The 25,463-nt window shown below is 42.2% G+C and overlaps 2 protein-coding genes across 5 annotated transcripts in view; one reads left to right on the top strand and one right to left on the bottom strand.

Annotated features, from left to right (window-relative positions):
* CARMIL1 (capping protein regulator and myosin 1 linker 1) overlaps positions 1-25,463 on the bottom strand; it is a 134,958-nt gene that overhangs the window by 107,464 nt on the left and 2,031 nt on the right. For all 4 annotated transcript variants that reach the window (XM_033154724.1, XM_033154726.1, XM_033154725.1 and 1 more), the window contains exon 2: positions 22,570-22,667. In XM_033154724.1, the coding sequence (XP_033010615.1) occupies positions 22,570-22,667 (98 nt within the window). The remainder of the gene's footprint in view (positions 1-22,569; positions 22,668-25,463) is intronic.
* Positions 24,711-25,463, top strand: part of LOC117049787 (cytidine monophosphate-N-acetylneuraminic acid hydroxylase-like) — a 55,475-nt gene continuing 54,722 nt past the window's right edge. Inside the window, exon 1 of the mRNA XM_033154728.1 lies at positions 24,711-24,952. The gene's annotated coding sequence lies outside the window, so the exon portion shown is untranslated. The remainder of the gene's footprint in view (positions 24,953-25,463) is intronic.

Below are 25,463 nucleotides of genomic sequence, written 5' to 3'. Positions count from 1 at the left end.
GCCGGACTATGTGGGTTTCCTGTAGACATATTATATCCAAATTCTTCTTTTCTATGCTGTAAAACACTCTGCGTCTCTTTGGTCTCTGATTTAATCCCCGAACATTCCAAGTCATTAACTTGAGCGCCATTTCTTTGTTTATTCCTCTCACTTCCGGGTTTTGATCATTTGGGAGCCAAAACGTTCAGCAACTAAGCCATGCAAGATCCAAGGTGTGTGTGTGTGTGCGTGTGTGCGCGCACAGTCAAGAGGTAAAAATTTGGAGAAAAGGAATGAAAAGAAAGCAAAGCCTCCCAAGCTAATTTCAGCTCAATGGTGGTTTGCATCCACCCAAAGACAGATCAGCCCTCTAATAAAAGCCTAGCAGAGCAAGATGAAGGTTTCAATAGAGGGTAGAGGTGGAATGGGGAGGAGAAAGGAAAGTAGTTCTTTTTAATAATTTTTTATGGCAATGTCTGTGAGCCAGAAAGGTTATTAAGGTTTGAGGAAATGGGTTTCAGTTTCTTTAACAGAGCAAATACTATACTCCAGAAGAGAGATATGCAGTCACTACTACACTAGCACAACGTCCATCATGGTTTTTTTTTGCTTGTTCAACCCAGAACCAAAATGGAAAATTTGGGCACATCATGAACTTCACTGCACCTTGGCACACCATGAACGCCATCATAAACGGTCTAATAAACACCTACCAGATCGGTTAACTGCATGAATCCTGAGCAGTCATGTGAACAAGTTTGCCAATTCATAAATGCAGTAACTTCCTAAATTTGTAGCCTGGGGCCATTTCTCTCTCACACTTTCTCTCTCTCTCTCTCTCTCTCTCTCTCCCCCCCCCATGTGACCACTCTGCTGTAAACATCTAAGGCCAATGAACTTGCATATGGGAACACAGAGTAGAGTGTTATTAACCTCTTCTGGGTACAACCATGCACCTCTAAAAACTGTAGTATGGCAAGCAGAAATGCAGCCAGTGGATATTTTCCCTGTGACAGCATCTATGAAACAGGAAAAGCTTGTCTGGTGTATTTATCCCTCTCATACAGTGGCTAACATACACAAGCCCCAACAACTGGTAAAACAAGTGGGCATTATCCCATAATTAGCTGAGATAAGGACTCCTTACAAAGAGACCTTAAAAAGATACATATCTTAAAAGTCTGTTTTTTAAGTTAAAGGTCAGTGCAGTAAAACAACAGTGAAATTCTTCACGCTATTCAAGGCTATTTGCAAGAAGCAAGAAGCTGCAGTGTAAATAGAAGTTCCTGAAAGAACAAAAACCACAGAATGGAATGTGCTGACTGGCCAAGTAATAGCCTTTGAAATGACACTTTAATATCAGCAACATTGTTACCAACCTTTCAGCATTTTTCTGACTGGTTAGCAAAAATTTTCTTTTCGTGTAGCTTTAAGTTATTCAATTAGGTCAGCCTTTAATGATGTCTAGTTGTTGTGGGAAGCACAACGCCATCAGTAAATAAACCATCAGCAACCATTAAAATTGCAAAAAATTTAAATTAATCTAAATGGCTGACATTAATGCCCAAATATATACAGAAGCAGATTATTAATTTAAATAAATATTGCAAGCATACTTACTATATGGTGCATTATTTCTACATTTTGCAGCATGATCATCAAATGATTAAATATGCAGAGCTAATTAGTACAAACAGTTATGATTTTCTAGGCAGGAAGATCAAGAGAGGAGTGCAGAAATTCTTGCAAGATACTGACAATAAAGTCATACCTTGAGTTGCATTTGCTTCATGTTGCGTTTTTTCATGTTACAAACACGGCAAACCCGGAAGTGTTTACTTCCAGGTTCGCCGCTTCGCGCATGCACAGGAGCAATCTGCGCACTTCGCACACAAGCGCTCTATCGTGTGACGTGCATGCACAGAAGCGGCGCTCTACTTATGGACTTTTCAGGGTGCAAACAGCACCCCGGAATGGATTGTAGACGTACAACAGTGGTGCAGTGGTAATCTCTAGACTGGAATATTGCAATGTGCTCTATCCTTCAACCCTTGAGGTTGGTTCAGAAATTGCAGCTGGTGCAATATGCTGCAGCCCGAATTTTGGCCAGCTCTGTATCAGCACATTTGTTAAACAGCGGTGTATAAATGGAATAAATAAATAAACTTGATCCTGTACTTAACCGTTGTTTTATGATTTTATGATGTTTTAATGAATTTTTAAGTTGAGTTGCATCACCACAATATTTTATTATGAGCTGGGAGTTTATGTATTTATAAGCAAATATTAAAAGAAAATTTAAAAAAGATATCTCAAGCACATATTGCAGAAATGTATCAATAATCTGCAGCAACAGTAAATTTAACAAAGAAGAAGGAAAAGCAGCAGCAGCAGCAATGGCCCATGTTCCTTTCACTAAAGGCAATATTCACAACTGCCACACTGCTTCCAGTTTCTCTTCAGGTACAACGCACAGTATGTTCAAAAAAAGAAAAGCCCTTTATCTCCAAACTTGTCCTTCACCAAGTCAGTAGAATTCCTCAAAACACAGAGATTAGGAGCCCATGCAGACACAACACTCCATGCTCCTTAACAGTGTTTAATTGTAAGGGCAATGGCTGCCTCTCTCAGTAGAAAATCTGCTCTACATTCCCCCACTATTTGGGGTTATTCTGGCATCTCTATTCATCACAGCTACTGCTGCCCAAGGTCTGCTTTTTTTTTTTTTTTTAAACACCAGTAACAAGAATCACAAGGTCTGCTTTTAACCAGACCTTGAAACATGGCTCTGCTGAGTGTGTGTGTTAATTTAATGGTGGCACCAAGGAAATTTTTAACCTGAACAATATTTATTATTGTTGACCTCAGAAGTCAAAAGTTTCCTATCCTTTCTTTACAAACAACAGCAATTGAGAAAATAATAAGGTTGCAAGAGATTAAAAACATATATTAAAATGTAGCTTTAGATTATTTTTAAGAATGTTACCCACTCAATTTCAAACATGTTTATGCGCACTATTCATAGCAAATATTGCCTGCATTTCTGAAATACACCATCATATGCCTGAAATGTATTTCCTGCAATGTTTTCATTCATATTTATACACATATACTTTGCCATTACTGGTGCCAGTAGAATTTGACTGACAGGCCTAGGCACAGGGAGGTCCAAAACAACTGCTGAAGACAGAAGCCCAGAATGGCGAAGCAATTGGGGCTGATACCAGTTTGTTTTGTTTTTAACATTTAGATGAGCAACCAAAGCCAAAACTCCAGTGAGAGTAGGGAAATGAATATCAGAAGTGTCCCCAGATTCTCAGTCATTCCTTCACTGCACAACACACGTCTTCATAATTCAAAAAAGAAAAGGGGATCCATTTGGGCTTTCCCACTGTTACCTCAAAACTGGGAGGATAGCTGAACAGCCAGGTCAGAGGACAACTTGCCCAGGAACCCCTCAAAGCAAGTAAAGTCTGTGGTTTATGCCACCATCTCTACCCTATTCTTAAGTCAACTTTCTCTTTCAAAAAGTAGCAACGCCAAAAAGAAACCTACACAGAGTTCAAGAACTAGAGTTCCAGAGCTTAGATCATTCCCCTCTAGTAACTGAGTCAGCAGCTCCTCTGGAGCATGTCACAGCAAATAAGCAGCTTAGATCACCACATAATGAAGTCCTCAGGTGAAGTCAGGTTGCCAAAAGGAATTTTAAAAGAAACCACATTTAATTTCTTTTAAGGCACATCCTGCTGTCAGTAGTTTGGACAGTATGAAGCAGGGGAATTTACTCTGTAGGAAAAAGGAAATGTGGAGAGCCCGAGATTAGTACAGCAACCTAACTCTGAAAGGCACATTGGCTTGGATTACACAACATGGTAAGCCTAACTATGGCTGGTCTTCTAAACTTCCACACCACCCTGAGCTAAGGCACCAGGTTGGGAAAGCCTGTCTAATAGATGAGCAAAGAAAAGGAAATTATAAAAGTTTTAAAGTTGATTTAAATTGTTTTTAATGCTGTAACCCACCCTGGGATGTTAGGTAAAGATAGGGAAATAAATAAACAGCTCTGCTTGCAAATGCCTTGTTGTCTTCCTCGCGGCAATTTCCTACCAACCAAGGTTAGCTTAATGTGCACTAAAGCTGAAGTCATTAAAGGTGAATAAACGCATGGACAAATGACTGCAGCATTAAGCGATCACTAGCGTGGCAGACCCCATACAGGCAACAGGTTCAGACATACTATCTGCATTTCATGTGGGGTAAAGCTCTCCTTGCCACATATAGCATTAACCGGTACTGCAAGGTAGGAGCATTTACCCCAGGAAACTGACTTGTTTGTATAATAATAATAATAATAATAATAATAATAATTTATACCCCGCCCATCTGGCTGGGTTTCCCCAGCCACTCTGGGAGGCTTCCAACAGAACATTAAAATGCAATAACCTACTAAATTGGTTTTGTGGAACAGCTTAAAAACCAACAAGTGCATTTTTCACTACACTTCACATCTAATTTCATAGTGATTCAAGACCTGCTGGTACAAGTGATACACAAATCATTTAACTCCTTTTATCCTTTCTTCCTTAATACCTTTTGCTGGCACTTTTATAATCCAGATATAAATCCTGTACGACTGCCTACCATTTGAAATGTTAATGTTGCAAACCCACACTCCTGAAGCAGAATTTGTGCCGAATGCTCTGCACACACTGTTAACACTACGTAATCAAGATAAAGCAAGTTTTATTTCTTTAAAGCTCATTGTTTCGTTTTTATAGGGTTCATCTACTTGGCACTTATGAGATACCAAGTTTTCAAAGGCTGCTCTTTTCTGGCTTGGCCATTAAAACAAAAACAAAAAAAAAACAACCACTATTGAGTCCATTTGTTTCATTCCTGCCAAACATCTGACAAAACATGAGCCAGTCCTTCCTGTTTATGCCCTAGGAAAAAAGTCAGTTCTAACAGTGTAGCCCTTCAGAAACGCAGGGAGGTGCAGAATGCTATGTGTGTACACTCATCCCTCTGGCAAGCCCATGTTGTAATTCATCAGTTTCTGCAAAAGTGTACTTTAGAAAAAGGGCCATGTTTCTGAACGAAAACTGAGATGTCAGAAATTTTTACTTAGGGACAGCATTTCTCCCCTCTTTTCCTCAAAGCCAGTACATACAGTGGTACCTCAGGTTACATACGCCTCAGGTTACAAACTCCGCTAACCCAGAAATAACGCTTCAGGTTAAGAACTTTGCTTCAGGATAAGAACAGAAATCGTGCTCTGGCGGCGCAGCTGCAGCAGGAGGTCCCATTAGCTAAAGTGGTGCTTCAGGTTAAGAACAGTTTCAAGTTAAGAACGGACCTCCAGAACGAATCAAGTTCTTAACCCGAGGTACCACTGTATTTCTATCAAAAGATAACCAAGCACCTATTTTATTATACTGCATTAAGTAAGCAGGCTCCCCCCCCAGTTGCAAAAAGGGAAGAACACATCACAAGGTTATAGAGACCATCAAGTGTCTCCTTCCTATTAAGAGAATATTAATAATATATATTACTATATTATATTATATTATATTATATTATATTATATTATAATTATAATTATATAAGAGAATATTAGTAATATATCCACAGACGCGGGTGGCGCTGTGGTCTAAACCACTGAGCCTAGGGCTTGCTGATCGGAAGGCCGGCAGTTCGAATCCCCGCGACGGGGTGAGCTCCCGTTGCTCAGTCCCAGCTCCTGCCAACCTAGCAGTTCGAAAGCACATCAAAGTGCAAGTAGATAAACAGGTACCGCTCCGGCAGGAAGGTTAGCAGTGTTTCCGTGCGCTGCTCTGCTTTCACCAGAAGCGGCTTAGTCATGCTGGTCACATGACCCAGAAAAACTGTTTGCAGACAAACGTCGGCTCCCTTGGCCACTAAAGCGAGATGAGCCCGCAACCCCAGAGTCATTCGCAACTGGACTTAACTGTCAGGGGTCCTTTACCTTTTTAGTGATCCACAACACTCAACAAAACCAATGAAGCAATACATACATGGCAACATACATATATACTAAGAGCAAATATTTCAAGTGGGAAGCCATCTCTCAATATCAGTTACTCAAAACAGATATCTGGAGGAAATACATGCCCTTAGATGATCTATTCCTATTATGTTAATTTAAAAATCAAGGGCATGACCAAGAAACAAAATACTGTCAATGAAGCTTTAACAGGGCCCAAACAGTCACCAGCATAAATGGCAAAAAAAGAAAACACACACGCTTTTAAAAGCCCATCAATTCTGACATGCAAAGAGGTCAGTAACATTTTTGAAATGTGTATTGACAAAGTATTTTCTTGCCACTGTAAACCAAAAACCCTCACTTCCTTTTTCTTTCTTTCCAGAATGAGTTTTCTTCCCTTTATCACATAAAAATCTGAGGTATCTATAAAATTAAATTTATGCAATCATGTAAGTCTGAAAAAAATCTGGGAAATGGAGGTGGGGAGGAATATGCCCCATATTTATCTACAAACTTCAAAAGTGGCTACACCAAACTGATACAGAACGTACACAGAGCAGTTGTGGGAGAGACAGAATATGCATAGAAAGAAAGTGAAGGCATACTGAAAGATGAGTTTAGGGTGAGGTCTTTAGAATTGTCATTAAATCTCCTATATGCAATTATTTATTTATTGTTGCATTTATATCTTGCCCTTCCTCCAAGGAGCCCAAGGTCATATTCACAAGGTCTTTGTTTGATATGCTTTCACCATAAAGATTTCTATGGGGCAACTACAGTTGTACCTCGGGTTACATCCGCTTCGGCTTACGTATTTTTGGGTTACGTACTCCGGTAACCCGGAAGTGTTTTTCGGCGCGCAGACACTTCTGCGCATGTCCGCGTGGTCTGCGCATGCGCAGAACCGTTCTGCACAGTTCGCGCATGCGCAGAAGCGTGCTATCACACTTTGCGCATGCGCAAAATGGACACTTGAGTTACGTACTTATCGGGGTGCGAACGGCACCCCGGAACGGATCGGGTACATAACCCGAGATACCACTGTACACTGGAGGAAATGAAACAGGTTTAAGGACTACTTTATATCCGAAACAGCTTGGTCAGCCATCATACTTCAACTGTTTGCATTGTGATTCAGAGATTATTCAAGTCACATGAGAAATAAGATTCCCATTAAAGGCGGGTGCTGGATCCAGATGTATCCTGAACCAAAGATTAAGGGCTTGACCAAGTAGGATCTCTCTGAAGCAATTTAGATTGCTTGAGCATTTTGGATGTAAAAAAAGAAACCTGCAAAGTGTGCCTGCAGAAACGAAGCATTTCTTCCAAAGCTTGCCATTTAAGGAAAATAGCAGGGTGAGGAAAGGTGGGGGGCGGGGACTCTTCTGTAAATGACTGATCTAGCTTCTAATCAGAGTAATGATTTTACCAAGGCTCTCTCTACTGCTTTGGGGAAGTGATGCTGAAACAATGCATCACCTTGTTCTTCCCTTTTCTGGGCTCTTTACTTGGAAAATGCTGGACATTAAAGCCCTAACTAGCCATATAAAGTCACATATGCCTGACATCATGTCTAAAGAGAGTCGCCTTATTTAGGCAATGCAAATACCATTTCAAGGATCCAGAGCAAGTGCTGCAGCAGCATACTAACACACAGAGGCTGACAATTCGGTTTAGATACAACATCAGATGCATGCCCCAACATCATGTTTAAAATTTGCTTGCTGGCTTGGGATTACAAATAGAAGATAGTTGTTGCAGCAGTTGCAATATCTCACAAAGGCACAATTTCCCCCTCTAGACCTATTAATTAAATCCAAACTGCACCTCAAACAAACATAACCTTGCCCAAATTGCAATGTAACACCGACTGCTATATCCACTGGAAAATTACAAATTGAATCTCTTTTATGCAATGATACAGACTTTGCAAGATAGCTTTTTAAATCAATGCCCCATGTGTACTGTACTAGAAAATCAAGCAAGACCTTCAATGTTATCTGGAAACTTCAAATGGTGCAAAGTGTCACTACCAGAAACTAGAAAGTACTGTTTAATTTGCACAGATTATCTGGACTCAATTTACTGTGCATTTTTCTTCTTCCTTGCATTAAAGTTGTAAATGCCTTGGGGACCCAAATACCTAAAGAGCCCACCTGTACATTGTTACACCACACCTTTTTCAACATCTGAGGTCTTGGGCCAAGCACCTCAACTAACATCTGATGGGATTATCGCCTTCTCAATTACTGTGCCAGCTGTATGGAATGCCCTCTGCAGATACTGTGTGCTTTGAATGCCAAGTTAAAAAACAAACAAAACCCTGGCTCATCAAGAGGGCCTATTGGGATTAGTTGCCCTTTGTGCTTGGTTCCTCCTGGTGCACTGGGGTTTGTTTTCACTTTTTAACAAACTGCTTTTTGATGTTGCCGCTCTTGCTGTGGTGATTCTGTGTACTGTTTGTGGCTTTGCATTCGTTGAAAGATAATATAGGATACAGATATTAATTTTACTTTCTTGGGCTCCATGATCACTGCAGATGGTGACAGCAGTCACGAAATTAAAAGACTCCTGCTTCTTGGGAGGAAAGCAATGACAAACCTAGACAGCATCTTAAAAAGCAGAGACATCACCTTGCCGACAAAGGTCTGTATAGTTAAAGCTATGGTTTTCCCAGTAGTAATGTATGGAAGTGAGAGCTAGACCATAAAGAAAACTGATCGCCGAAGAATTGATGCTTTTGAATTATGGTGCTGGAGGAGACTCTTGAGAGTCCCATGGACTGCAAGAAGATCAAACCTATCCATCCTTAAAGAAATCAGCCCTGAGTGCTCACTGGAAGGGCAGATCCTGAAGCTGAGGCTCCAGTACTTTGGCCACCTCATGAGAAGAGAAGACTCCCTGGAAAAGACCCTGATGTTGGGGAAGATGGAGGGCACAAGGAGAAGGGGGCGACCGAGGATGAGATGGTTGGACAGTGTTCTCGAAGCGACTGGCATGAGTTTGGCCAAACTGCGGGAGGCAGTGAAAGATAGGCGTGACTGGCATGCTCTGGTCCATGGGGTCACGAAGAGTCGGACACGACTGAATGACTGAACAACAACAACAACAACATTTTAATAATAAAATGATTAATTTGCTTCATACTGCCACTGACAGAAGGCAATCCCTTCTTTTATCTGCTAACACTATCTTATGATGGCAAATCTAGTTTTACTAAAAGTAGAAATTAAGAAACACACACACACACCACAAACACTACCACTATTATTTTGTTTCTGATGGCGCCTAAAAGCTATGAGTGAGCAACTTGCCTAAGGCCATGATTTCATGGCAGAGCAAGGATTTGAAACAGATTTCTTGGTTTATTGCTCAGTCTCTTAGCCACTTCTGCTACATAAAAGACAGGTGTGATGCAACTATGAACAAAGAATGTTCACAGATTGGTCTCCCAGGCATTTGATGGAGTATGATAAGAGGGTTGATGGCCTACTGAATTGGAACGTTCTAGCTACTAAAGTCCTGTTCTTTTTAGTTTGTGCGTTCTTTTTGTGGATGAATAAAATGAGTTTTTTATTGGAATGTATTACTTTTCATTTCATGCTATGCCTTTTTTTTTTTACTCTTAACCCTGTAAGTCGCTTAGAGACTTCTGTGTTGTAAGTGATGAATGTCAAATAACCACAATTGTCTCAATTTCTGAATAACCAAAGCAAAAAGATGAAGGGAACTATCCAAAAGAACGTGGCATCACAAACTTGCAGGGGGGGGGAGGACAGAAGGAAAGATGATAAGTTAAAGATGCTTCTCCTGGAATTAGAAAAGAACTACTACTAACCCATCTCATTCTTAATATGGGAGGAGGGAAGCAAAAGTGAATTGCAAAGTTCAATGGCACTTGTAAAACAACGCAGTCCACAGCTCTCCCTCATACCTAAAAGCCGCCCTCCTCCTCAGCATCTCATCGTGATAATGACAGGGTACCGGTAGTTTCCTGACAAAGTTATAACAGCATGGCTTCACCCCAGTTCTGGAAGACTGCCATGCTGACCGTCTGCTAAAGGTCAAGGCTAGGCACTTTCTGAAAAACGCCTAAGTATTTATTTAAGTAGGACTCATGGCCAGGGAGAGGCACAGAAGAATTCTGTTTGCATCCATTGTTTTAATTTTCTTACATTTCTATAATCAAATACTGTATGTCTTTCCCTTGTCATTCACTTACAGAATAGCTGGAGATCATAACTAAGAAGAGATGTGGTTTTAAGTGTGAGTGGGATAAATGTGCAATTGAAGAAGACGAAAGAGAGGAATGATGTGCGACTTCCAACAAGTATTGCAAGATCTTGTTTGTTTTGAAACAAGCCAAAGCCCCAGGACTTTATATGCACAAGAAGTATCTTTTAAAATATGGGTATGTTGGGTGCTATTTTCCACACACACAAAGTTTGTAGAAGTTTGTTGTCCTGCTCCTGACTTATCTGCATGCTTCTATTTCCTTTTACCATGTTAAAATTAATTATAGTTATCGTGCTAGGAAGGAATCCTGAAAGAGCATGACAGTTTTCCTTAGCCCTGCCGAGCACAGAGCTAGAAGTTACTCATGGGCACTGAGAGGAAACTGATGACAGTGAGGGAAGCAGCCCAGGGCGAGTACTGCAATTTCAAAAAAGCTATTATATAAACAAATAAACAGCAAGTAAGCACATTATAATTATGAAGCGAACAGCAGCATTGAGTTAATGGCCAAATAGCCTATGTATCTTTTTTTTAATGTGTAATAAAAAGTACTAAAAAAAATTTTTTTTTAAAGAGTTAATGGCCAAATAGCCAAGAAAGCACTAGCGTATTACACCTTCGCAAGTTCTGCACTGGCTGCCAATTCGCTCCCAAACCAAGTTCCAGATCTTAGTATTAGTGTATTAAGTCCTTAACAGCTTGGGACCAGTTTACTTGAGGGACTGCCTTGCCCCCTGTATCTACTCAGTCCCTTCAATCTGCTGAACTTGCACTCTTGTATGAATGTTTGCTCTAAATCTACAGGAAGTTGAGCTTTCAATGTGACATCACCTATGCTCTGGGAATCCCCTGCCTATCAAACTTAGTCAGACGCTTTCATTATGTTGTTTCATATGTCTGCAAAAAAAACTTGTTTCAGCAAGCCTATCTGGACATGTAAGAAGTTATGTATATCTGCTTTAAATCTTGCTGATTTTATTTGTATAATTGACATATATATATATATATATATATATATATATATATATATATATATATATATGGGTTCTTTGATTAAGCAGCTTATACATTCTTCAAATTAAAAATAAGTAAGCCAAATGGTTAAAATAAAAGCTATATAGTGGTGTTTCAATTCAGTTTGAGCTGACCAATATAATCCTAACAGATATCTCAACTTCGAGAATTTACCTAAGGCCAAACAAAAATAGCAAGGAACTGAAAATAACTTCCAGAAAAAGGAAAGGGAGAAAACAACTTGCTAATGCTAAAACACTTGGACAGAATGTCCTCTACTGTGGAACGGCAGAGACAGGTATTCTCTAAACATCATTGATGTTTAGGCTACCAACTGTAGTTGAAAAGAGGAGTACACCACTTCAAGGCAGTATGTAGCTGTATTTCCCACCTATTCACCCACATTTAAAATCATCCACTCTCACAGAGTACCGTATATCAAATCAGTATGCACATTTATCCTACTGATACAGGCTTCCCTAGACAGTATGCACAAGACACTAAGCCAGAGACCATAATTGTCAGTAAGTTCATAAGGCATTTTAAGGTCTTTGACAACCTTCACTATTTATTTTCCTCTCACTTTGCGCTTCTACTTCCTTCAACTCAAAGGTTCTTCCAAATTTCCCAAATGGTCAATAATTCTTCCTGAAGAATCTTGCTCCATATGAATTTCCTAGTCACCTAACAGTCTGCCAACTAAACTTTATACAAATACCTAGTGGTCTGCGTCCTTCTGCTTTAATTTCTAAGCATTCCCTTATGCTTCCCTTAATTTAAAGCCAACACAGGTGCATTTACAGATTTTGATGAAGATACCTGTATGTATCAGAGTGCTGACTAGAACATGATACATCCTTGTTGTGGAGGCCATTAGCTTCAACAGTGCCACAGAGAAATACTTTCTATCAGAATTGTGATGTTAAGGTCCCTCCATATGTGATTTAGCCAAATTAAGTCCAGTAACGTCTGCTGTTCTTGGTGGCTGGTGCTAGCATGAAAATGCTGCATTCACACATGTGACATTATAGTCATGCAAGTCATCAGGGATGACATGGAAACGCTGAATACAATAATACCTACTAGGAGGCACTTTCAAACAACATTGAGCACTGCCACATGGAAGTGCTTTTTCACAATCTCCATTTGGGGCCTCACTGTAACATTTAAGTCATTTAGCATTAGCAACCTTTGCATGGCTCGACTCCAACACAGCTGCCTTATAATATATTCATGTTGGTTTTGTTCCATAACCAAATCCCCACTTCTACTTAAGGTTATTTTTATTTCCTTGAGCTAAATAGATCGTGACTTTGAAAATTAGTTACCAAGAGTGCTTTCCCTAAGGAGTAAAAAAAAACCAGCACACTGGTCTTTACCAAAGCCATGTCAGAAGCTTAACGGTTGAGATTAAACAAACTGGAAGAAAAAAATAAGGATTTAGCAAAATAACCCCCCAAAAGCAAGACCTATCAGAGTATGAAAACTGGAAGAAGAAGAAGAAGAAGAAGAAGAAGAAGAAGAAGAAGAAGAAGAAGAAGAAGAAGAAGAAGAAGATGATGATGTCCTGAATGCCTAAATACACCAAATGATTGCAAATAGTACATGAGGATAAAATCTTCCATTGGGAACACTGTGGAGTAGATTAGCTACAGAACTTAGAAACAACCCAATATTCCTTTAGAAAGTCAAAATCTGCAAAAAAGTAACCCTAAAAATCAACTATTAAGAATTCAAGCTGCAATCCTACAAACACTTGCCCCCATCACCATGTCCTATATACAAGTTACGCAGAAGTTGCCATTTTGTAAACAGATCAGTGAAAATTATTTATTACATTTATGTACCACCTTTCCTCCTGCAATGTGAGGCACCTAGGGTCATTCAACCAAGTAGATTCCTGTTTGGAATTTGTCAATGAAGCAGTCCAAGTTAATGAATAACTCCAAGCTATTTTTTGACCTCAAAATAAGAAAAAAGCAAGCAGAAGGCAGTGAACTGCCATTAGCATGAGGGTGATCCTTACTTTTTTGTACAAGATGTCGTTTTTTTAAATAATATCAACTTTATTTAGATTTAGATTCAACAATTTCACAACGAGTTTAAAAACCTTTCACAGATGAAAATACAAAAGAATAGCAACAACCACAAAAGGTAAAAAACAAACTTTTTCTTTTTGTTTTTCTTCTTTTTTCCTTCCCCCTTTTCTACTTTTTGTGGTTTTTATTTTTGTTGTTTTTGTTTGTTTGTTTGTTTGTTTGTTTGTTTGTATGTTTTGTTTGTTTTTTGTACAAGATGTTTAAAAATGTTTAAAAACTTCAGAAATAACCCGAAAGCATATGTTATCAAAGTTTCATTTACCCATCTATATATATAAAATGCAAGTGTCTCTGCGTCCAGTCCGTGTGTCTCTGGGTTTGCGCTACTGCGCATGTGCCCCAGGGACACAGGGATTGGACGGAGAGACATCGGGCCGGGAGCAGCGGCGGCAGTTGAAGCGGGCCGTTGAAATGGAACGTCGGCTCTCCAGAAGATTGGGGAGGCCGAGGAAGAAGGCCACGCTGCTGCTGCCGCCGCTGAAACCAGAGCCCCGAGGCCTAGCGGCCCAGAGTAGCCCGCCCCGCGGCTTCTCCATGTTCCCGAGACGGGGAAGGGGAGGGAGGGAAGCCCAGCCGCGCCGCTCGGCTCCGCCGCCTCTCCGTCCCCGGAGGAACCCCAGAAGCGGCCGTCCTGGAAGTGGCGATCTCCCGTCTCCCCAGCGGCCGAAGCTTCCCCTTTTGGCCGGTCAAGGCCGACCCCCGGCGGCGGCGGCTGCCCGCTCCTCCGCTTCCCTTCCTCCGCATGGGCGCAACAAAGCAGTAGTAGCCCCTGAGGTCACCCGGACGGCCGCTGAGCGCGCTCCTCTGCCCGCCCGCTGCGCACCTTTCCAGGGATCAAGTCCTATAAATATTCCTGGCTAAGTGGCCGCCGTTCATCCGTCTCCTCCCGGCCCAGCGGCGCCTCTCCGTGTCCCACACCCCGCCCGGAGCACCAGGGGAAGCGACCAGGGGAGGAGAGGGGGCAGAGGAGTGGGAGGGGGGACAGGAGAGATGGGGAGGGCGCGATCCGGCAGCCCACCTGGACTACTGCTGGAACTCAGGCGCGCTCCAGCCCAGAATCAGGGGACCCCCCGGCGCAGCAGCCCAATCTCCCTCTCCGAGAAACCCCTCTCTCTTTGAGAGCTGTGGGCGAAGAGATCATAAGCAGAGGCGATGGGAGGGCGAGCGAGGGAGGCGGCCCGGATGACGCCTGAGTCTCTCTCTCTCGGAGTTACGAGGGCATTGCCAGCTGGCGCGCAAAGCAGCTGTGCGCCGGTGCCAGGCGGCGAAAGGCACCTCTCGCGCCGGGCCTGCTGCACGAGCAACGAGCTCGGAGAGGAGGGAGGGGGCGGGAACAGGTCCAACAGGCGATCTCGGCTCTCCGGGGCCTCCTCGCAACCTGTGGCCGCTCCTGTCATCCTCCCAGGACAGATTTGCCGCCTTTTCGAAACTTCCGCTGCTCCCGTGTCTTTAATAACAGCGTACACAGCAGCTAAGCGAGCGAAACGCGCACAGCGAGGGCGCGCATGGAGTTTGGCATACTCTGCCCCGCCGGATTCTATCTAGCAGGGAGTCAGCGAGGCGGCGGGTTTCTGCCCTACTTCAGCCGTTAAGCAGCACCGCAATGGTGACTAAAAAGCTGGGTTGGTGCGGGCGAGGAGGCTATCCAAATGCCCTTAAAAATACTGTATCAAAATACAAAAAAATACAACATCTCGAGCAAGTTTTGCATTCATTCTATTGGTAAAATAGTATAAGGAAAGTTTCATAAAATTCCTACCAAAAGCCTTAAGATAATTTGTACCTCTGCCATAAATTGCATCTGTTGCTATGTACACAATACTTTCCCCCATAAAAGGCTGCTCTTCTATTTGGGGAGAAGGTACCATGCCTGTCTTTGGAAAAAAAAAAAAAAACCTTTGCTGCAGCCCCCTCCACATATGTTCTAGTGCCCGTTATTTTAACGGGCTTAAACCACTAGTTGCTCATAATGCCAGAATGTAGACATTCTGGGGCACTAAAGATAACACTCTTAAACTGGCACTTGTACTCAACCCTTAACATTAGCCTTAATGTAACTTAGGACATCATAGTGCCAGTAGATAAATAGGGACCGCTCCGGCGGGAAGGTAAGCGGTGTGGCGATCACACAGGGTCCCCAGTCGTTTGACGGACTATTGATCCCTGTGCCACCACGGCGCTTTGCTGCCACCAACCAGGATCCCCTCCCTAGTAATAACTTTCACAGTCAGGGTGCAATTTTAAACAAAATAATAAGTGTTTATTTAAAAACTTCAACAACTTAAGATATTGGTTACAACCCTGCCTACGCTCACCACTAGACCTCACCACCAACCCTCACAATCAACAACCACCCACCAACCAACTCCCTCGATCAACTGCCACCACGTCAAAGACATAAAAAAGTAGTCTTCAAATTGCTTGAAGTGGGAACTGATAATTCAATACAGACCAAAGATGGACTGGCAGCCAGGGAGATTGCTAACAGCAATAGGCAATCAGAGCTTTTTAGTCTACTTTCATTAAGTAAACACGTTTGTCCAAAAAGCTTCAGCAAGCTGACTAAAAAAGCAGCCCATGTGAATGTATTTTTCATATTCCATTATGGTGTGGTTATATGGAGCATTGGCTCTGGCTTTGCATTGCGACCACATCTGACTCTGTTCATCATACGGCATAACAAATATGAAATCACAAGACTTTGCAATCCCGGTGTCAGTGTGATGGACTACCCCTTTTGCTAGTCTTGGAGTATTACTGAAAATCGTTTTAAATTTTTGTAGGATGTTTCCTATTTCTTCCTGCTGTGAATGGGTTAATGTAGGGGCTAGCTTAACTTCTTTTATATTACATTCTTGCTCCCCTCTCCCTTCCCAGCATGGTATTTCTGCTTCTTCTGGGTCATCCCGGATAGCATAGAGAGCCCAGCTTTCAGTTCTCTGGTAAGGCTTAATCATGTTTACGTGAACTACCTTGCGCCCCTCATCCCCCTGCTGGATAAGGTAGTCTACATTATTTATTTTGGACACGATTTGGGATGGTTCCTCCCAGGCTAGTTGCATTTCATTCCCCTTTTTGGTTGCTCTAGGCACGGGTTGTGCCACGTCGAGTCCTAAACTCTGGACTGGTGTGGAGATTACAGGTAAAGGACACAGTTTTGCCTGAGTTTTGTCCTGACCTGATCCCTGCCTCTGGCAAATGTCACAGGCTTGGCAATACATTCTAATTTGCTTCCCCATGCCTGGCCAATAGAAATTTTGCGCCACTCTTCGTTTGGTCCGAGTTATCCCCATATGTGCCCCAAAAATACTATTATGGGCTTGCTTTATGATTTTTTCTCGGTACATGTGAGGAACCACTAGTTGCCTGCAGTTTCCTCCTCCCCCTTTATAAGGTGTGCTAAGGGCTTCACGATATAACAGCCCCTCCTCTAGGCAGAACCTCTCTGGGCAATCAGGGGTTAATGGAACAGTAGATTTTGCTGCCTCAAAACAGCTGTTTAGTCCCATGTCATTCTTTTGTTCCTGAGAGAAACTAGTCTTTTGAGTATTTTTAAAAGGTATTAGGAAGCCTGGCTCACTCAAAGTTTCAACTTGAGGACTCTGAGTCCTGCCCTCATTGGCAACTGTTTCGCTTCCCTCAGTATCAGTCGACAGTTGGCCCCCCTTGGAGCGGGTAATAACAAACGCACTCTGCACATGCTCCAGGAGATCCCAACCGATAAGCACCGCAGTGGGGATTTCCTCTGAAATGGCCACTTGCCACTTTCCACTCCAGTCATGTAACTTAATGTTTACCTCAGCCATTTGGAGTCTAACTGGCTCTTTGGCGATTCCTTTTAATTCTATAGTTTTTCCTGGAATTACTTTATCGGGACTGATTACCTCAGGATGAACAATTGTGATTTGGGATCCGGTATCTTTTAACCCTAGATATTTTTTGTTTTCGATCCAAATATTTTCTCCTGACTTTCTCAAGAGCAAATCATTCTGTTTAATCAAGTAACAGTGTATTACTGAGGCCTCAGGAATCTCCTCTGTCTCAGGCCTAGCTAAAGCTTCGGTTTCCGTGGCAACCTGCTTAGCCTCACCCTGCCCTACTGAGTTGATACAATAAGAGTGTTTTTGAGTGTTTGTGCTCCCAGATTTAACTTGTTCACCAGTCTTACATTCAAAGCTTCTGTGGCCCAGTTTATTGCACGACCAGCACCTCATATCTCTTCCCCCAGTATAATTAGATTTATTTTCTTTTACCTCAGAGGTATGGATGTTTGTTTGGCCCACGTCACTTGGGCTTTTTGACTGTGGTATGTTTCCCTTTTTTATTACCGGAGAAGAGCTTCCTTTACCATATTGAAATTGGTTTCTGGGGTTCCCCCACAATTTCCCGCCAAATTTTGGACTATCAAATCCATGGTCCCTAATTTCATTAATTTGGTCAGCTATGGATGGTTTTAGGACTTCTTTCCTTTACAAGATATTTCAGCTCCCCAGTTATGGTGGCATAAAATTGCTCCAACGCAATAACCTCTCTGATTTTTTGAATTGAATCCGCACCCTCCTGCTCTAACCATTTTTTGAGGTAATTTGTAATTTTTGCCCCCAACTGAGCATACGTTTCTTCTCTCAACTTTGTCACACTCCTGAATTTTTTTCTTAGTTGTTCTGAGGTAATTCCAAACCTCGTATAAATTAATTGTTTAAACATCTCAAAATCTGTTGACTGTTCTTCTGTCATTTGGGCGTATATTTCTGCCAGTACCCCACTAATTCTAGCCCTTAAGATCACCATTTTCTCCTCATCCTTCACTTGGAAATCTTTACAGGCTCTCTCAAATGATATCAGAAAAGCCTCTGGGCTATCTTTCTCCTTGAACTCAGGGAATCGCTTTAAATCTACCTTCCCTGTTGTTTGACTACTGGTGTTATTACTGTTATTTTGATTCTCCATGGCTGCTAATTCTAGTTTCTTCATTTCCAACTGAAATTGCATTCTTTCGCTCTCACTTTCCCTCTCAGCTCGAATTCTTTCGCTCTCACTTTCCCTCTCAGCTCGAATTCTTTCGCTCTCCCTTTTGCTTTCCTGCTCAGCTCGAATTCTTTCTTTTTCTAATTCTAATTTATATTGTTGTTCTAGTTTCCACTTTTCTAATTCTATAGAAACTTGTGGCTCTCTCGCCTCAGGTACAATATTAGTTTCATCTTCTAAGCTCTGCTCTTCCCTCAGAGGATTCCCATTTTCCTCCCCTTCAGAGCTATCTTGAGCTGGTTCCCTCACAGGGTTCTTTGTCTTTTTAGGTGGCATATTGTGTGATTGAGGATTGACAGTTAAATTAACAAAATAAGAGAAATCTCCTCTCAGCACTGTTCCCCCTGGCTAGGTTTCTCCAGACTCGGGTCTCAAAGTTCTGCTATGGGTCTTCTCTCTACCCTTTAAGCTTACTTCCTCGGACCCCAAGTCAAAACCCTCTGCCAGAACAGATTTGTGAGCTCTCTTTTCTCCTTTTGTTATCTTAGCCTTGCAGCGTCCTTGGGTAACCACAACTACACCCCCCCCCCCGGGCTAGGTTATCACTTCACAGATTTACCCTTCCCCTTCCAGGTGTATTGTTTAACCCCAGCTGCTTCTGCCAATTTTGTGGTGAACAGGCACAACGATCTCAATATCCCTCCACGGGCTTATTGATGTCTCCTGCCGGCGTATTGATCTTATCCCGTCGCTGCCGCCAGTTTTGTAGCGATCACACAGGGTCCCCAGTCGTTTGACGGACTATTGATCCCTGTGCCACCACGGCGCTTTGCTGCCACCAACCAGGATCCCCTCCCTGGTAATAACTTTCACAGTCAGGGTGCAATTTTAAACAAAATAATAAGTGTTTATTTAAAAACTTCAACAACTTAAGATATTGGATACAACCCTGCCTACGCTCACCACTAGACCTCACCACCAACCCTCACAATCAACAACTACCCACCAGCCAACTCCCTCGATCAACTGCTCTTCCACAACTCCCCGCTCTCTAACTCTAACTGACTCCTTCAGCTGCCCCTAGCTCCTCCCCCCTCTGTTTATTGGTTAGCCTAGGGCCAGCCACTTAACCCCTTACTTACTCCTTCTCTTATATGTATTCCCTAGAAAGGCAAACGCCACAAGCGGCATTTCCATGTGCTGCTCTGGTTCGCCAGAAGCGGCTTTGTCATGCTGGCCACATGACCTAGAATCTGTACGCCAGCTCCCTTGGCCAGTAACGTGAGATGAGCGTCGCAACCCCAGAGTCGGACACGACTGGACCTAATGGTCAGGGGTCCCTTTACCTTTACCTAACTTAGGATCCCTATAGGTAGCTATTTTTCTGAGGGCTAGCCCACGGGGAAGATGCCCGCGCCATGCTAAAAACACAGTTTAGTGTGACTTGAAAGAGTATAAGTAACACACACACTCTAGAAGAATTTAGAAGCTTTTGCGTCTACTTAACTATGCTTTGTGCAAGCTGAAGAACTATGGTTAACATCACATACCATGTTGTTTAACACAAGTGAACTTGCATATGGAAAGTCAGGAACACTCCAATATATCCATTTACAAAATATGTACACTTCAGTCAATAATGGTGCACACCTTTAAACTACAGTGATGCCTCGCAAGACGAAATTAATTCGTTCTGCGAGTTCTGTCGTCTAGCGAAAATTTCGTCTTGCGAAGCACCAACGGGGGAAGCGCGGTTTGACAAAAAAAAAAACGTGAAAAATTTTCGTCTTGCGAGTCGCGCCCATAGGGAAATTCATCTTGCGAGTCACCCTTTCGTTAGCGAATGTCTTTCGTCTAGCAAGGCATTCGTCTAGCGGGGTACCACTGTACTGCCTTTCTATGCAAAATAGAAAGAAACAGAACTTTCCTAGTTGCCACTTCTTGGTATTCGACAAATAAAAGCAGCAATTTAATTATACGCACTGTTTATGGCAAGGGTCAGCAAACTTATGCCAGCGGGCCAGATCACCCACACACAGGAGCCCACGCACATGCCCGCCGCTCTTTCCCCACTGGCTTGCTTTCGGAGCCATGGCAGGGGAGGAGGAGGCAGCTGCGGCTTCCTATTGGCTGCAGGAGCTTCCTGCAGCCAATAGGAAGCTGTGGCTGCATCCCGGATGTCAGTCCCTGTGTGGAGCTAAACCGGTGCGATGCCAGTTTAGCTCCACGCAGGGACTGACTGAGCGGGCATCAAGGGCCGGGGGGGGGACAGTTTAACGACCCCCTCAGGCTGTATCCAGCCCATGGACCGTAGTTTGCTGACCCCTGGTTTATGGTGTAATGAACAGTGCCCAGATTTTGTACTTGGACATCCATAGCAGAATTTGCAGTGAGAAGTGCAAAAGGGTGATAAGGAAATATGAAAACACGAAACTTTAGCTTGTTTCCTAATAAGTCCAACAGAAATGCAATGTATCAATTATATCATCTAGCACTAATAACAGCAATAATTTTGTGCAAGTCAAAAGTCACTCACATTCTATTATGTGAATGAACTGATCTGTCAAATGCATAAATAATATTAAGATGAATAGTCTCCATCAGTCAACATGCATTTTCCAAACCTGAAGTAGGGAGAATGCAAACTAGAATTTAAGGCCATGGTTTTTTTTGGAGAGAGGGAGAAGGAGAAGGAGAGGGAGAGGGAGAGGGAGAGGGAGAGGGAGATCCTTGCAGAGACATTGCATATAAGATACTTCAAATTCTTTAAGTAGCTGATCCCAGAAAGAGGTATGAAATTTATTAATATCACTAATGCTCAGTAAGTATGCTTCAAATGAAGAAAGCAATCAAATTGTTCATAGGGGAGTGAGCATTTAACACTTTTTGAACAGAAGCTTACTGCTTCTTGCCTGCATCTGATATGCATAAGCTGGCAGGAAATCTTTCAAGTCTATGACAGCTGTTGTGTTACAATACATCAGGCTCAAAAATATTCCGCGACTCTGATAGTCATAATACAAACTGCTTTCTGCTGACAGCCTGTTCTCCTTCACACCTATGTAAACACATGTACACATTGTGGAACAAAATTTCAAAACTGTTGTTCTGGAGGAATCAATTTTGCTGTTGTGCACAACTGAATATAAAAAAACTACACTTCTGCTTGATCCTTTAAAAAAAAATCAAAGTAATTAACCTGAAGAAATGAAAGAGTAATTTTTCCTGCACAAACCTACAGGTAGGATTATGTAAATTTCACAATCCTAATTCATGTCCGCATAAATTAGCACTGGACACAAAATTAAACCAACAATATGGACTCTCTTTTTACCTTTTTAAAAAGTAAGTTTTAAGACATTAAGAATATAAAAAAGAACTTCAAAATGTGGGCAAAGCCTGGTGAGAGTTCTGAAGCAGTAGGCTAAGCATTATTTCCTGTAGTTAAGGGGTCGAACTTCAGTGTTCCCTTCCTAACATTTTACACAAGCAGAACAAGTTGCTCCCAAAGACTCCAAAAACCCATCTAGTATATATATAATTTTAAATTATTTGAATTATTTAGAGTCAAGAGTTCCTCTGTGCAGACTTTGGCAAAGGAAGGGGAAATATTTGGGAACCATTCCCTCTGTTTTGTACTCTTGCTACAGAGTTCAAGCACCATATTGGCGACTTCCTACGCAAGCATGCCTGCATGAACATTAAATTTGAACATACTGTAGATATCTGTCTTTATCTGCTGTACTCTTAACTTGATAACACTAGGCACGAATCTAGATTGTCAGGCCTCCAAATATCCTCTAGCATGAGCCCATGATCAACATGACTGTCCCCTGTCCCAAGTGGGAGACGTTTCTAACAAGACAGAGCTTTGAAACAGGCAAGGAGAGAAACCCACTGCTTCTGCCCTCCTGCCACCATGATTACAGAACTCTCTTCCTTTCCCCTACTTCTCAGGTACACACACTGAGAACCTGCAACAGGCATGAAGTCGGGGGGGGGGAGGTTACATGCCAGTTTTTCTTCACCTGAGCTGTACAACCAAACACTTTTCTTTCTGCCCCCCCCCCGTCCCCCTACAACTACAATACAGAGGAAATGAGAAATTTTAAAAGCCAGGCAACTTTTTCAAGAAGAGGAGCAAGAATCTAGCAAACCCAGTTAGTGGCCCCCTTCATTTAAATTAGGATAACATCATTTATGAGGGCTTGGAATAACTTGTTCAACATGAAGAACATTGTCATCAGGGCAAAGGAGCGTACTTACCAATATTTTGTTATCCACTTTGTCGCTCTTGACTTCTAGCTTAACTTTCTTCTTCACTGAAATTTTTATCTTCCTCCCAATCACATCCTTGACACTTTCTGAAACAGTGAAGAATACAAAATTGCTTTCATTGTTAAGAAGTAAGGTAAATATGAAATTATGCTACTATTATACTCCAAAGCAATTCTCTTGTTTCCAAATAAACTTAAAATGACTAAACTAAATGTTTCCACTGTTCTTAGTAAACAGTCAAACCACACATGACTATACAGTCTCTACTGCACTTTGGAATTCTGAACTCCTTTGTCGTTTGAGCATTAGGTAAATAATACATTGTAAACAAAGAAAAGTCTAAAGAGGAAAGCATAGGTTTACTTCCTCCTCTTACCAGAGAAAGACATCTATGAACTAAAGTAGTCATATACCGAGGCACTCAAATGTTTGATCACATTCATATCCACAGCAGGCTCTCACATTTTGGAAGTCGAATAATGCAGGTAAGATCTAGTGCCTTGTAAATGCAAGCTGTGTCACCCCCTAGATTGCAACATCAAAACAGTTCTGTGTTCTTATCTGAGAGCTGTAGAATGGCCTCTCCAAAACATAGAATGGATCTCAGTCTCCTAGGGCCTGTGTCGATTTTTAGTACCTTGAAAAGGAGTCTCGCAAACAGGATGCATCTCCATCCCCTGAAGTACTCATGAAAGTATGCAGGTTGCAGGCGGAGTACAGTACTACAGTACTGGTACTTAAAGTATAAGTATGGAATCCTCTTAGAGGAGGAACATTCCTGGTTTAGCACTGAAGTACCAAACCAAATGCAAGGAAAGCTGCCACGCTGATACACCCTTAAAAAACTATGCCGAGCCTGCTGGTCTCACTTCTCATACCATTTGTCACTGGTCTCAACCAACCTCATTCTCAATTTCACACATTTTTATCACTCTCTGCAAGAACCGGACCAGAACCAGTCATCCAGGGCTGGATTTAGGAGCATGTGACTGCCTCAAGACACCAGATTTGGGGGTGGGAAGGGGAAAGAATTTGTCACAAGCTATCTACTCAACAGCCAAAGCAAGTACTACAAACAGTTCACCTTCACTTATAAAGCTCTCACAGCATGGCTAGTGTTGTATTAATGTTCTTTTTTTTCTCCAGTATAGGATAATTTACACTGCATCTGTGGCCATTCAAATAATGTGCAAGCAGTTGTGGTCAGATCCATGTGTACAAGTCAATCATCTTAATATTAACAGGCATAAGTAACTCATGCAAATCAAGTACTGAAGTCATGGAATAGACCAGGAGTTGCCAAACTTACCTGGCCTTGGGCTGGTTCCTCTGGGCCGGAGGAGCGCACGCCCACATGCAATTTCGGTGTACTTTCGGGTCAACGGAGTGCCAGAAATAGCTTGCACACTTGTGCAAGCGTCATTTCCAGTGCACTTCTGGGTTGGCGGAGCACCAGAAATAGCTTGTGTGTGTGCACACGGCCCTCCGCAGACCCAGAAGTGCGCCGAAAATTATGCTTGCGCATGTGCACAAGCCATTTCTGGTGCTCCGCCAACCCAAAAGTGGGCAGCCGTGCTGCACCACGCTAGTAAGAGTGGGCAGCAGCAGCGGGCATCGCCGTGGGCCAGAAAACTGAGTCCCTCGGCCCACATCCGGCCCGCGGGCCTTAGTTTGGGGAAGCCTGGAATAGACTATAAAGCTAGGTATATTCAAAATTGAAGGGGGGCATCAAAAGGTCCTTATTTGGTCTGAAGCTGGCCTGCAGACAACATGGATACCACCATCATTGTTGTTGCACATGCTCAACGCACAATCCAAGATGAAAACACCTTTAGAACACAAAGATGCCACCATTTTGCATGCCCATCAGTAAACAAGATAGCAGCAGCCACAGTTCAATGTGGTTAACTAAAAATTCATTTCCTAGGAAAGACTTTGCATCAAAACCCATCAAAATACAGTAATAGGTTGTCAAAGATACTGCAGGGTCATCAACAAGGCCCAGAGAATACATTTAATTTAATAAATATTGTTCAATATGTTAAAATGTTCACTGGAGTACATCCACAGTACTATTTAAGCTCTTTGGCATTAGGTTTTATACATTTAAATATATGCTATTATGTTTTCATGACTATCTTCAAGCAACTTAACTAATGCATCTTGGTATCATGTCTCTTATAACACATTAACCTACAGTGCAGAACAGCAAGGTATCACTGCTGCAAGATGATCCACCCAAAGTACTAAGGCACCTGCACTAACTGAAACTGGAGGAAATGTTGATCCACCCTGAAGACATAGGAATACCTTCAAGAACACACACATGTGTATGATCAAGCTTTAATTCTGAAAGCTGACAGATGTTAGGGTAAGTCATATTATATTAAACGTAACATCTAATTTATGTTTACAATAGAAGACGGTTCACCTTTGTTTTCCTGGATGAGCAATGCATCCTAATAACTAGTTATATATGATTCTATGCAAGTGTCTGCCTTTTTAGACATTATATCCATCTAGAAGTTGGCAACAAATGACTCAAATATACCTGATAGTTCAAGATATTGTTATTTTTATACCCAACTCTTCCCCACCCCTCTATCAATGGGTAAGTTTTCTTTAAAGAGCCCCCACCCCCATTATGTACATAAAAAGAAACAAGCAGATTTCTCTTCTGGCGTCCTACAATAACCAGACCGAGATGCTTCTGCACTATTTGCCCATGCACAATAACTCTTTTCCTATCCAAAGATTCAGAATTACATACATGACAAGTTTAACTATCTATGCACTGCCAGAGGTGTCAAGACATTGTTGAAGTATGCATTATTTGCACAGCAAGCAACAGTGTCATTTATCCAAAGGAGGCGATAAGGCAG

The sequence above is a fragment of the Lacerta agilis genome, chromosome 7, assembly GCF_009819535.1.
Source record: "Lacerta agilis isolate rLacAgi1 chromosome 7, rLacAgi1.pri, whole genome shotgun sequence".
In the NCBI taxonomy this organism is placed as follows: Eukaryota; Metazoa; Chordata; class Lepidosauria; order Squamata; family Lacertidae; genus Lacerta; species Lacerta agilis.
This window is presented reverse-complemented; position numbering and strand designations above follow the sequence as displayed.